Raw genomic sequence first — 13,192 nt, 5'->3', positions numbered from 1 at the left:
GAATTTTCTCAAAATTAGTATAGACGATGGAATATAGTTCCATTTGGACCATGACCAAAAAGAAGACATAGCTTCGTAGATTGATTGATATATTGCTCTCTCGCTCACTGCATTAAGACCGCAGGAATCTCTTCACTGCATCGCCCCAGACCGGCGCTCGTTTGTACCAATGGATCCCGGGGACGTTGCCCTCTTTGAGACCATCAATTGCCGTCGCCAGGTCCTCACCGAGTCCTTCGTCCTTGACGGATTGAATCGGGTACGTATAGGTATGGAACGCAAACACCAAGGCTTTGGTGTGCGGGAGTCGATGGAGCGTTTGGCGTTCACAGCGTAGAACTGTCTAATGTCACCACGTTCGTTTAGTTTCAGGTCAAGTGAAAACAAAATGCGGGCAAGGAGAAGAAAACTCACCGAGTCAACATCAAGCTCACCTTCGCTGATGACCCCGTTCTCACCCTCGGCACCGTGCACGCCACCGAACGCAGCAAACAAGTCTGTCCGGGTCGTGACGCTCCAGTTCACTCGCTGCACGAACTTGCCGACCTCGACGCGGGCAAAGAACCGGTCCATGCTCCGTTCGAGCTTCTCTTTGTATCCGGGGACCGGATCGTGGATGGACGCCAGCCTCAGCCCGATCTTCTCGGCCGGGTTGAATCCCGACGGGAAACAGGCGGTGTATGCGCGCAGGACGTACTTTGGTTCTTGCTCGTCGGGGCCTTGGTCGGCGTGTTCATCCTGTTTGGGGGTCGAGGCGGATGACTCCGGCAAGAGAATGAGGAAATCTTCATCCACGAGGGAGCCGAGAATCTCGAGCTGTTTGCGTCCGTTGGGGGCGTTGTCGGTCCAGTCCAACGGGGCCTGCTGGCCGGTGACCAGGCTTTCCAGTACGGTGCGCTTTTCCGAGATTTGGATCAATCGAAACATGCGAGGGTACCGTGTGGGGAGATAAGAGCCCACGACGAAAGTGTAGAGTTCGTTGATAGCGGCAAGAACACAAGGGTCTTTAGGGTCGTTGATGGCGATGACGACGTCGGGGTATTGACGTAGTAGATTGGCGCGAAGAGCTAGTCGGTCCTTATACGTTTTATCCATCGGGATTAGGGCGGATGGATCGAGGGAGGAAAGGGCTGTGTCGTCATGGTGTTAGAAATGTAAAGTATTTGGTGAACTAGCAACGGTCCACTTGCCCATGGTTAGATGGTATTTTGGCTTGAAGGGTCGAAAGCATAACGGTTCGGCGGTTTCCCAGTTGAAATCTGGCAGCGGTTCAATGGGCGGATAACCCGTTGACTCTGGTGAAGATCCATGACTGGGAGACTCCAGCTGCCTCTGTGCTGAGGGTTAGTCTGAAGCTGGACTATCCGGCATTGAGGTGACTCGTACTCGATTCCATAGGCTGAATAGCCAGATTGCCAGGACGACGAAGAGGATCACCAAAGGATTCCTCTCTATGTAGAGAACCCAGTCATCCAGACAGATCAGCTGCATGGTGACTGTGCCTGAACGTTGTTCGGACGGTGTGTTGATGGAAGAAAGCCAATGCAGACTTTGGGACGAGCCATGGATCTTTAAATGTCGGCATCGTCTGGTATGATTTGTCGGAAATGCCGCCCACCGCCGATTGCTCCAAGCACCGAGTTGACCTGGCCCTCGAGATCGGCAAGCAAGGTGAGATAAGGGACAGGATAAAGGATTCTGGCTGGAAGACCGCCGCTCCCCGCGGCGCAGCCACTAAACCGAATCCAGCAGCTGGGGAGAGAAAAGGAGATGGCAGAGCCGATTAACCCTCCGTTCTATCGGTCGGAGTCCTCCGCTTCACCGGCCTCTCCGCAGCATCTAGTTTCGTCGCCGTGCTGATGTCTTCATATCCTGCCAGACCGAAGGCTCGTCGTTGGCCGTCGGGCCTCTCGTTCAAGCTGGGTGCGCGAGGTCGTTGCATCCCTCGCGCGCGACCTCCCACCACGGGGAATTCATATCCCACTGTCCGCCACAAATACAGACTCACGTCGAAGAGGAGAAGAACCGCCCAGGGAAAGATGGTGATTATCCCGAGAATGACCTGTTTGCGGAGAATGGTAGGTCAGCGAGAAGCCCATCTAATCTCCGGTTTGCTCGAGACGTAAGGAGAGGGGTCGAGCAAACACACAAACAGCCGGACTTACAAAGAAGCGCGCAGCCCAGCTCTCGACGTAGATCAATTCCGGCGGAAGGATAGAGTACCAGGCCATTTTCTCGTGTAGTCAGAGTGTACTCTTGTGGTATTGTGGTAGATCGTTGTTCTGAGGGACTCGGTTCCCAGGGCGCAATGGACATTCGGCCAGCACAACGGTGCAAGGGCTCGCTAGGCAGCAGGCTGGGCACTGGTCCACGGTTCCTCGTGTTCGGCAGACCGCATACGTGTGACCAGAAGGGGCTGGCTTGGTTTCCTTCGCTCGGAGAATTCCTGATGTGTTGTTTATTGATCGGTTGAGGGTTGAGGGTTGACCTCGGAATTGCGGCGGGCGGAGACGGGCACGGCGTTCCTGGGAGAAACAAACCGAGGGACGCGAAGGATGAGGTTTAAGTGATAAAAAGGAGTGTCCTCCTAAGACCACAATTGGGACCTGAGGGGCAAAGGGAGATTGGAAAGGGGTGTTGATCGAGAGGAGCCAACCCCTGGAAATGATGAAAGGGGGAAACACCGACGGGACCGACGGAGCCGAACTGGACGTTAACTAATCCACCGGTTGGCGATCAACGGCCACCAGGTTGGTCAATGGAGAGGATTCTATTTCATTTACTATATACAATCAATCCAATTCCCGCCCAATACAGTACAGCAGATGTCCAGATATGCCTGCCCTTTTGACTCCGAGGTAGTCCCAAATACAACCGTCATAATCCGCGCTCTCTATACAATCAATAAACAAAAGATGAAATGGGGCAAAATATTCAGAACAGTAAACAAAGAGAAGGTCATCACTCAGAATCTATCGTGACACACGATAATGCTCGTATGAGGTGGGATTGGGCTCGTCCTGGTCCACCGGCCCATACCCTCCGGTTCGCCATCGATCCAACGGCGTCGCCGACGCGGTCTCGTTGATCGCCGGCCCTTGTGCCTGGCTGAGGAGCCCGGCATGACTCTCGTCGTCATGCTGGTAGAGTCCCTGTCCCACCGGACCGCTATCCATGCGCGACAAGGGGGTGCGGAACGCCGGATGGATCTGCTCGCCGGCATTCAGGTCGTAGCGCTCGTACGGTCGGATGGACGGGAGCGATGGCGTCGGAGACGACGCGCGCGACGAAGTGGGCGACCACTCGCCACCCAGATGGCTGCGCGGGGTCTGCGAGCGCTCGGTCATGAGGTCGTCGGGACGACCGTAGATGCCACCGCCAAACTCGTCGCGGAAATCGGGTCGGTCCTTGTAGTACGAGAAGTCGAGGTGGTTTTCGGGAACGACCTCGAAGGGGGCGGCCGCCGGGGCGTCCATCTTCTTGCCCGGATGCGAAGTCGACATGGGATTCATGGCGATGTCCGAGTACTCGCCCTCCGCATCCACCGAGCCCAGGCGGCCCCGGTAGATGCGGCCCAGCGCTTCGGCCGCCTTCGCGTGGACCATGGGAGTGATCAGAGGCTTGTAGAGCGCCGGATGACCGAACCGGGAGTTGAGTCGGTCCGCGGCCTTCTTGCTGGATTTGCCCACGGCGAGGGCTTCGGCGTCGCTGAGGTTGGCCCGGTTGTAATACTTGATGTCGCCGTCGAACGCCTTCATGCAATACCACTTGAAGCCCAGCATCAAGAAGGGAAGCGGGATCACGCAGAAGACCATCGTCCAGGTGCCTCGCACCTTAGCCACCAAGGCGATCACCACGTTGGCGAGGATCGTCGCAAACACCAGCCGGTTGAACACCACCCGCCAGAAGCGTCCGCCAGACTCGTTCTTCGTCACGAACACGTAGAGCAGCATGTATTTCTTCATCATCGCATCCATCCCAAAGTACAGCGCGGTGACCGGTAGAACGACCGGCTGCAACGTGGCGAAGCAGAGAGCGACCGTCGCGTAGAACAAGAAGTAGTTGTAGTAACTGGCGAATTGGAACTGCGGTGGCGCCGTCCACTCAATGGCTTGCCGGGGGGTGGGAGCCAGGAAGGTCTTGGAGAACCAGACCCAGAACACGTTCACCAGCTGGATCAGGTCAATGGCCGCTCCCAGGTTTCTCTGCAGAAGATAGGTGACCCAAAACGGCGAGACTTGACAGAGAGCGCCCATCACCTTAGCGTAGAGCGCTCCGTCCTTGATGGCGTTCCAGGCATCCTCGCCATCCTTCGCATCGACGACCGCCGCGACGAAGGTCCATGCGGCGGAAAAGAGGGAGAAGACAATCAGGTTGTTGAAGACAAAAAAGGCGTACAGATTGTGCAGCACGTGTCGCTCTCTCGAAGTTTTCGTCACGTCACCGGCTCGAATAGCCATCCGACGGAAGATGATAGGCAGGAGCACATAAACGAGAGACGTAATCGCAGGCGACAAAATACCCTGCACGGCGGCCCAGACCTCGGAATGGGCGTTCAGCGAGGTCTGGAAAGCCGGCCAGACGAGACCCAAGTTATTCAGGTTAGACAAGAAGACTGCGATGAGGGCGTTGGGAGCGATCCAAATCACCGTCAAGACCGCTGAATAGATGAAGTTCATGAACTGCTTCCATTTGCGGGCGGATTTCGACAACGGCAGGTTTTCCCAGATAATGTCACTGGGCCGGGGAGCCAGACGGATCGTCGTCCCTTGAGGGTGCTTGTTGCGCGCAGTGAAGGCCACCGCATGGGCGTGCTCGATCATTTCCCAGCTGACGAAACCGTACGGGAGGGCATTCCGCTTGTCAATCGACCCGCGCACATGCCGAATCTCTTCCTCCAGCCTCTGGATTTGGTCGGCCAAGAAATCAATGGCATCGACCTTGCCCTTGACCCCGTCGCCTCTTTGTTTCCGCGGTGGACGCATGGTCGGCCGGTTGATGGGCAATTTATCCGGGTTTTTGAGGTACTTGGCCAGCACCGACTCGAGCTCACGCACCGCTTCCTCGTGCTCCTTGATCAGCCCAGGAAGACCTTTGACATTGCGGCCAACGGAGGATCGAGGTACGGCGGCGGTAGGGTTGACTTCATCGACCAGGCGCATCACACCCTCGTCAGATCGGGCCGCGGAGGGAATATCGGTAATCTACAAGGTCAATTGGTGAGACTCTGGGGAACCGCGGGGAGCGGGTGGGAAGCGTGACATACCATCAGGGTTCGGGCGTGCAGACTACGCTGGTATTCCGAGCTTTCAAAGTAGGCTCGGCGGAGTGCTTTCACGGCTTTGTAGTTCCTCCAGAGAAAGTACGCGATAATAATGTCGAACACCCAGGCGCAAATGACCTGACTCCAAATCGCGTTCGCGGTGACATTCAACGGAGTCATGGTGGAAAAGACCGAGAGGTCGCCTTTTGAGGAGCTGTCGCTCTGCGTGATATTGACGGGAATCATGACCCCGCAGCCGATGATGCTGAGCAAAATGAAGATGTTGCGGCACATCTTGGTAAAACGCAGGAAAATGGCGGCATCGAGGCCAACGCAGTCGATCAGCTGCTGCTCTCTGGTGCTCAAGACCGGTTTGACCCAGGCAAATAGACCCTTCCCCACGGGAGGCGGAGTGTGTTTGCGGTCGGCATGCTTGACTTTGGGGGCATAGACCACCGAGTGTCGAGGACGGAACAGGGAGAAGAGCAAGGCGAGGATGATGGCGAGACCAGCGGAGGTAGCCAAAGAGGCCCAGACAGCTTTCACTTGGAACTGGGACCGTGGGTTAGCTGACGTCGGAAGCGATTGGGCATTGTCATTGCCTCAACCAAAACAGTAAACCGTCAACAGTCAACGGAAGAGAAAAACATACGGCGGATTTGAACGGGTCCTGGATGAGGTCGAGAAATTGGTCTGCGCCGTCATCACGGCGCCAAAGAGGATTAGGATCCATAGTGTCCGGAGAGTCGCGGCGACATGGATGGAACCCTTTAGGGGGCGGATTGAAGGTGGAAGTATGATCAGATCAAGAGGGTTTCCCACGCGGACCAGGGTTTAAGAATACACAGAAATAAGAATGGGAAAAACGAGAGAAGAAAAGAAACGGAAAAAAAAAAGCACAACAGACCACGGAGAAAAGCAAGACAACGGATCGAAATCCGGAATGACGATGCGGGACTGGAGAAAAGACAGGCGGAGGACAAAAAGAAAGCGAGCGAGAAAGAAAGGCAGTTGGTTAGCGCGGGTGGAGACCGGTGGAGGCGGGTCTGGAACATTATATCTACCACATTCCAACTTCAGGGTTTGGGCGGATTCGCAATCGCAAGACGTGGGAGTTGGGGAGATTCGTGGTCAGTGGAGTCTTTATTTTTTTTTCTCTCCATCAAAGTGTAGATGAGATCTCTCATAGCATGTCTGTCGAAGGGGAAAAAAAAGCCACCGCACGATGTGACAGCCCTGTGGACGAGAGTCAGCCCCTTCTGGCTGCGACGAGGCAAGACTTTCGGGATGTCAACTGGAGAGCAACAGGAACAACTGCAAAACTGCCCGGGCGCCCTGATTGGTGGCCGGCAAGGGCGGGCTCCGACTACTATTTTGGCAGGCCAATCACAGCTTGCGCAGGCGGCGAGTCTGGAACATCCTGAGACATTTCGGGGTGGAGCCCGCGTCTGATTGGGCGGATCGCGTCAGGTGTCGACGGGCGTTCTCAGGCAGGTGTTTGTTGCCCACCACGAGATAAGAATCTGACAGTCGGCTCTATTCTTCTTCGGTCGTAAACTCAGGTCCCTAGCCCCTACTGCGTAGGTTGACGCCTTTACTATACGAGCCTTGAAAGAAATCCAACCCAAGAGGTCGCGCCCCAACTGCCCGCGTTGGCTCGCCTTCGCTTTCCCCTTCCCAACCCGTCCGTATCATGAGACGCCGCCATCCACCACTAGATCCCCCATTATTACCAATAGTCAGACATCCCCAGCAAAACCAACCCGTTAGTGCCGCGATGGGCATCGAATAGTCTCCAGCGCTAACCGCAACAATCTTAAAATAGCTCACCCAAGCTATATGTCCGCCGTGCCCGGAAAGAAAATTCTGTACCTTGGGACCCTGAATACATCATAACCATGGAATAGCCGATGGAAAATGGATCAAACTGTCTTGGATTAAGCGCAAAGTACGGGGTATTTACTTCTTAGGTCATAAACTGTGACGGGCTCTGCCGATGATGTATAGAGAAGTGGAGCATCAACGTCTATGTAGCGTTGCTCTCTCGACGAAAGAGTATTCCTCCGTGTGCTATATACTCCGAGTAGAGTACTACCTATTATAGTCGAATTTGGAGTCGACCTACTACTAGCACGGAACATGACCACCTGTTCTTGTCGAGGTGGGCGCGAGTCCAATCTGAATCGGAAATCGGCACTGTCCACCGTCTGATCCCACCAGAACGAGAAATATACTCGACGGAGCACCTACCTAGTCCTGTAGCAACTGCAAGCATCCGAACGGACGTGATGCGCTTTCCCGCAGACAAAGTTGCGCTGCACTGCCTCGATAGGCAAGCCACACATCCGCACAGCCACACAGCCATGGCGATCTGCCCGGGTGTGGCGTCGCGTTGCCACGGTGTGGTTGCCTGAGGCATCAAGGAGTGGGTTCCGGAGGGGCAGCCCCTCCTTCCCTCGACGGTTACTCGGACAATGCCAACTTACGGTGAAGAACATGAAACTGTTGGTGTGCTGGTGGTTGTTTGGACAAGGCCCCATTAGTGTATTTTCATCTCCATACTACATACATCGTCATTATCAGTCAACAGCCACGCCAGCCACGCCAACTCCGACCCTGTCATATCCATGCAGTATCCAAATCACACAGATCGACCCGGGCTTTACAATGACCACATCATTTTGGTTGTTGGTGTCCTTCGAATTTTATCAATTTATGTACTGGTATCTGAATTCGTCATATCGGCAGACATCAAATCGAACAGAAAAGAAAAGAAAAAGATTTTAGAAAGACATTTACAGCTGGCCAGCAGTGTTGAAGTCCTCCAGAGCAACCTGGACACGCTTGCTCATGGTCTTCTCACCCTCGCGAACCCACACGCGGGGGTCGAAGAACTTCTTGTTGGGCTTGTCCTCGCCGTCGGGGTTACCGACGGTGCTCATGAGGTAGTCCTTCTTGCCGAGGACGTAGTCACGGACACCGGTCAGGTAGGCGTACTGCATGTCGGTGTCAAGGTTGACCTTGACGACACCGTAGCCGATGGCCTCCTTGTACTCGGCCTTGGAGGAGCCGGAGCCACCGTGGAAGACGAAGAAGACGGGCTTGTCCTTCTTGGAGCCGGTCTTCTCCTGGACGTAGGCCTGGTGCTTGGAGAGGAGCTCGGGGTGCAGGCGGACGTTGCCGGGCTTGTAGACACCGTGCACATTACCGAAACCAGCGGCAATGGAGAAGTAGGGGCTGACGGCGGAGAGAGCGTTGTGGATGGCGAGGATGTCCTCGGGCTGGGTGTACAGCGAGTTGTTGTCAACGTCCTCGTTGTTGACACCATCCTCCTCACCACCGGTGATACCGATTTCCTGGCGCCAGTGTTAGCTACATTCCAGGACCGTCAAGATGGAGAAGAATCAAGCTTACCATCTCGAGCCACTGCTTCATGGGGGCGGCACGCTTGAGGTAGGCGGCGGTAGTGTTGATGTTGTAGTCGACGGGCTCCTCAGACAGATCGATCATGTGGCTGGAGTAGAGGGGCTCGCCGTGGAGCTTGAAGTAGCGCTCATCCTCGTCAAGGAGACCGTCCAACCAGGGGAGGAGCTTCTTGGCGCAGTGGTCGGTGTGAAGGACAACGGGGATGCCGTAGATGGGGGCAACGCTGCGGATGAAGTGGGCAGCGGCGATACCACCGGCAATGGAAGCGGCCTGGCCGTCGTTGCTGACACCCTGCAAGAGCATAGCGGTTAATGACCTGTCCCAAGTACAATGGTCACTTCCATAAGATGTTCAGGAACATACCTTTCCGGCGAAGAAAGCGGCACCACCCTGAGAGACCTGCAGGACGATGGGGCAGTTCTTGTCACGAGCAGCCTCGAGAGAAGAGATGACGGTGGAAGAGGAGGTCACGTTCTATTCGATGAGTGAGTCCAGACCTTTTTTCGGATCCCACCGATGGTAGGGGAGAGATTGACTTACGATGGCGGGGATGGCGAACTTGTTCTGCTGGGCATATTCGAAGAGACGGAGAACGTCGTCACCGACGATGACACCGGCCTTGCGGGAGAGCTGCTCGAGGACACCCATTGTGATGATAGAAGTAGAAGTCTAAAGGGGGGGATTGAGGAAGCGGAATTAGCTTTTGTGAGGATGGAGAGAAGTAAGAGATAGTAAGAAGAAAGAGGAAGCAGAAGCGGGAGAAGGGCAGTTAATAAATTCTGCAGCAGAGTTCAACTAACTGGTTTACCGGACGACGAATACGGAGCCAGATATTTAGAAGGGCAGCAGAGGAGGGGCAACGAGCCGCTAATGGAGGGGCAGCAGCAGTCGAAAGAACTCACCGGGTAGTGGGGACGGATGCGATCAGTATGATTTCAGTGATGACGATGACGAAGTGTGGGAACACGACAGGCAGAAGAAGGAGAGAGAGGGAAAGAAGACAAGCGAAAAAAGACAGGAGGGGCAGAGAGCCGAATTAATAGGAATCAAGCCCGGCATGGCCGAGGGAAGAGCTGTTGAGCTTCATCCATGACGAGGCCTCAGGCTCGCTTCCGGTCCCGGGAATCCCCGCGGCCCATCACATGACATCATCGCCGCCGGCTTCCATGGGCCCGACAACGAGGGAAATCCGGATGCTCCAGCTGGCGGTTGTCTGGTTGACCGATCTCAATATAACATCATGGTTCCCTCTGCTCAATGGCCTCGTCCCTGCCTGTGCTATCCCACCAAGATTGCCTCGATCCTGGCACAGCCCGGGCAGGGTCCCGGCTCAGAAATTGTCGCCTATTCTCGCTGCGAAAACATTGACCCAGTTTGCTCCGTGTTTCTTTCGTGCTTCATTCCAACTTCGGGGAAATTGGCGGGGAATCTATCTCCGTAGCCGTGGCTTTGTGCTGGCTACTTCTACGCACTTCCGTCCCCTTCTTTCCCACGGTCTAGATGCTCCTTTTGAAGCCCAGCTGGTCTTGGGAGCACCTAAAAAAAAGTAACTAAATAGATTTAGAATTAGCCTTATGCCATGAGACGTCCATCGGGTTCTTCTTATCTAATGGCTGTACAAAGAGGGGTCCATCTGTGGGGTTTTCGAGCGCTTCTGTCGTGAACTTGTGATATGTCCTGGTCGGAGTAGCTGAGGTGGTTCTGCTGCCAGCTGGCACTGCATCAACTTGTCTCAACCATTTGTCCGACTGTTGCACAGCGCTGATCGCAGCTCAACATGATGCACAGACACCGACTGTCTAGCGTCGTAGGTACATTGGCGGGCCCGCCTGCCACCGCATGAAGCCGGCCTCCACAGTCTGTCGCTGCGCAAACCAGTTTTCCCCATTCATATGCTTGTTTTGAGGGAGGGTGGGACTCTCTGGATTCCATAAGATCCGGCTAGGTCTATGCCACTCACTGGAAGAAATGGCGACATACTTAGCGGCGTTGACATCGGAATGGCTTCTTCATCGATCAGGGATATCCGCTGGGCATCTCAAACGCGAACTTTCAGCATGTCAGCAACTTGATAAAGGCATGGCATCCCTCGATGGCAGACCGTTATCGCCTTGTAGTAAACCGGAAGAAACTGCACGCCTTTTGCCGCCCATGTTGCGGGAGTGTTGAGTGAATATGCCCTCCGGACAGATGTCGATACTGCTGGAGATGTCATGGATTGCATCTAGATACTAGCAAGACAGTTGCAGGATGCAAAATGAGTCGGAAGGCAGGAAGTCATCATCCGTGGATGTTGTCGGTTCCATTGTTCCTCCCGGCGTACACAAAGAAGGGACGAGCTGATTGGCCGCCCGAGCTGCTGACCAGGCTAGTCCCAATTGGTCCTGCTCTTCTCGTCCTTTCCAAGTTCTTTCTTCTCTTCTTGCCGTGGATGAACCCTGCACAGGCAGTAAGCAGCATCCCACTGGGTTTATATGTATGGCTCACGGGAAAAACAAAGAGTCAGCGTGGCAGCAGTAATACCTACAGCCTGAGGACGACCATGGTGACTCTGCGGTACGTCATTACCAACCATGGAACCGAGAGCTCGGGACAGCTGATGGAGGGCTCACAACCTCATGGAGATAGTATCTTTTGCTGTATTGCTCAACGTCTGCTCGGATTTAGATCTTATTGATAACTACCGTTTACAGGCCACTGACTAACTTTATACTGCGCTATGCAAGAGAATTTTGGCTGGGATCTGGACTGATATAGCGTATGCTGTCAATCACCTGCATGGGCATCCCGAACACAACCACCAGGTCTGACCGAGCTTATCGAATAATCTGCCCAGTTGACCTTGTTTACGGTAAATTCAGCCTCTAGTCAGTACCATTATTGGCAATTCACAGGCTCTACGGCATGGGTTCGAAGCCGACTCTTTCGGCTCAAGACAAACTGGGGGCTGGATGGGGAATCGTAAAATCAAGTATATTGCAACTGTCTTTTGTCTTTCTGAATGCGGCTAATCTGAACGCCTTTTCCCATCAGTTCCCCGCATCGTTTCAGCTGCCTTAGCTTGGCCCTTGCAGGGTGCGGAGCGAGCCTCGACATACTATCATCATGTTACATACACAGCCATGCGAGAACTTGTCAATAATCTTCCAACACAGACAATTGTGTACGGCTTTTACCCCATGACACGAAGCATCTGCCCATTTGCCTATATCTAACCTGTCTAGTGGTCTCTCACCGACCACGGACGAAGCCTATGCCGCCTTTATGAAGTCAATCGATAGCCCGGCTCATACCGTGGACCTGGAGAATGGCACCCGTGGTCACTGGATTGGCGATAGCTTCGCTGAGCATGTGCTATTTCACTGCCATGGTAAGTCTGAGCTCAGCTATTCTTTGAATTTGTGGCAGCTGTCTAATTCGAGCTAATCTAGGCGGTGGATACGCCGTATACGCTACCAGTGCACATTTCGAGGGCCTCTGGAACATTGTGCAAGAGCTCCGACACGGTGGCAAGAGCTTGGCTGTATTGCTTCTATCATATGGTACTACGTTTGTGTTTCTCACGCCATCTAGATACCGACTGACGGGAGTTGGAATAGACGTGAGCAGCACGGCACGGTATCCAAGACAGCTCCAACAGGCATCAAGCCTTCTTTCCTACCTCGTTCAAACTAAGGCGGTCGCCTCATCTAATGTATGCGTGGCCAATCATTTCTTCGTTCCTTTTGACACGCCCACCAATGGCATGCTAATGGAGAAAATGACGCTTACTTTATTTTCCAGATCATACTCACCGGGGACTCCGCTGGTGGCCACCTACTGTTATCCTTGCTATCCCACATCATTCATCCTCATCCGGAGGTTCCCCCGATAACTCTCCCTCCGGAAACTGTATTTCTCGGCGCAGCTCTCCTCTCCCCTTGGGTCACCTTTGACACCGAGTCCTCCGACTCCATAAAACGCAACCGAGCCAAAGACGTTCTGCACATCCCAAGCCTCGAACTCTGGTCCGCCAGGTTTACCGGCACTGCGCCGCGGGACAATTACATCGATCCTCTCCGAGCGCCGCCCGAATGGTGGGTGGGCCTTCCAATTCGTGATATTCTAATTGTCTCTGGCGCAGACGAGATATTTGTTGATGACATCGACGTGTTTGCAAGGAAGCTATCGGTATGGCGGATCTAATCTCCAACTGCCGTTTATCTGGATTATCAGCACATTTGAACCCGCTGACTCGTTTTCCAGGCTGTTCATCCAACCGTCTCACATTTCTCAGCCTCCGGGGAAGCTCATATCCAGCTGTTTACCGAGTTTATGATCCGAGAGTCGAAATCGAAACAGCGGGATGTGCTTCAGAAATGGATAAGGGATAGAATATAAATTCCAATAATCATTTTCATTTTTATGGACCCCGCGTGGGAACAAAAAGTAAGAAATAGACCCTTTTTATACTTAGTTGGTAATCATGGAAGACAGTGAGCCACTAATGAAAAATATTGTTCC

The 13,192-nt window shown here is 54.0% G+C and overlaps 6 protein-coding genes across 6 annotated transcripts; 1 reads left to right on the top strand and 5 right to left on the bottom strand.

Moving 5' to 3' along the window:
• Positions 1 to 112: 112 nt before the first annotated feature.
• On the bottom strand, positions 113 to 1,491 carry P170DRAFT_444739 (heme-dependent oxidative N-demethylase family protein; the record flags this gene model as incomplete). Its single annotated transcript, XM_024850653.1, has 4 exons — positions 113 to 343; positions 415 to 1,130; positions 1,191 to 1,293; positions 1,387 to 1,491. 4 exons carry the CDS (start codon positions 1,489 to 1,491, stop codon positions 113 to 115), a joined length of 1,155 nt encoding a protein of 384 aa, XP_024708144.1.
• Positions 1,492 to 1,783: 292 nt separating this feature from the next.
• P170DRAFT_472734 (uncharacterized protein) lies at positions 1,784 to 2,231 on the bottom strand (the record flags this gene model as incomplete). Its single annotated transcript, XM_024852976.1, has 2 exons — positions 1,784 to 2,062; positions 2,166 to 2,231. The coding sequence occupies 2 exons, from the start codon at positions 2,229 to 2,231 to the stop codon at positions 1,784 to 1,786; spliced, it is 345 nt and encodes a 114-aa protein (XP_024708143.1).
• Positions 2,232 to 2,972: 741 nt separating this feature from the next.
• On the bottom strand, positions 2,973 to 5,996 carry P170DRAFT_351838 (putative DUF221 domain protein; the record flags this gene model as incomplete). The annotated part of the gene is made up of 3 exons (XM_024843894.1): positions 2,973 to 5,204; positions 5,267 to 5,815; positions 5,916 to 5,996. 3 exons carry the CDS (start codon positions 5,994 to 5,996, stop codon positions 2,973 to 2,975), a joined length of 2,862 nt encoding a protein of 953 aa, XP_024708142.1.
• A 942-nt stretch (positions 5,997 to 6,938) lies between these two features.
• P170DRAFT_434565 (uncharacterized protein) lies at positions 6,939 to 7,708 on the bottom strand. Its single transcript, XM_024848741.1, has one exon. It carries the CDS (start codon positions 7,626 to 7,628, stop codon positions 7,362 to 7,364), a length of 267 nt encoding a protein of 88 aa, XP_024708141.1. The 5' UTR covers positions 7,629 to 7,708; the 3' UTR covers positions 6,939 to 7,361.
• Positions 7,709 to 7,767: 59 nt separating this feature from the next.
• P170DRAFT_507581 (fructose-bisphosphate aldolase FBA1) lies at positions 7,768 to 9,685 on the bottom strand. Its single transcript, XM_024854498.1, has 5 exons — positions 9,592 to 9,685; positions 9,230 to 9,358; positions 9,053 to 9,163; positions 8,678 to 8,980; positions 7,768 to 8,619 (listed from the first exon to the last, which is right to left on the bottom strand). The coding sequence occupies exons 2-5, from the start codon at positions 9,335 to 9,337 to the stop codon at positions 8,059 to 8,061; spliced, it is 1,083 nt and encodes a 360-aa protein (XP_024708140.1). The 5' UTR covers positions 9,338 to 9,358; positions 9,592 to 9,685; the 3' UTR covers positions 7,768 to 8,058.
• A 2,126-nt stretch (positions 9,686 to 11,811) lies between these two features.
• P170DRAFT_472731 (alpha/beta-hydrolase) lies at positions 11,812 to 13,069 on the top strand (the record flags this gene model as incomplete). Its single annotated transcript, XM_024852975.1, has 5 exons — positions 11,812 to 11,852; positions 11,914 to 12,059; positions 12,121 to 12,383; positions 12,473 to 12,859; positions 12,935 to 13,069. The coding sequence occupies 5 exons, from the start codon at positions 11,812 to 11,814 to the stop codon at positions 13,067 to 13,069; spliced, it is 972 nt and encodes a 323-aa protein (XP_024708139.1).
• Between the last annotated feature and the right edge of the window lie 123 nt (positions 13,070 to 13,192).

Source organism: Aspergillus steynii (genome assembly GCF_002849105.1).
Source record: "Aspergillus steynii IBT 23096 chromosome Unknown P170scaffold_2, whole genome shotgun sequence".
Lineage (NCBI taxonomy): Eukaryota > Fungi > Ascomycota > Eurotiomycetes > Eurotiales > Aspergillaceae > Aspergillus > Aspergillus steynii.
Note: the sequence above shows the minus strand (reverse complement) of the source record. Positions and strands in the feature narration are given on the sequence as shown.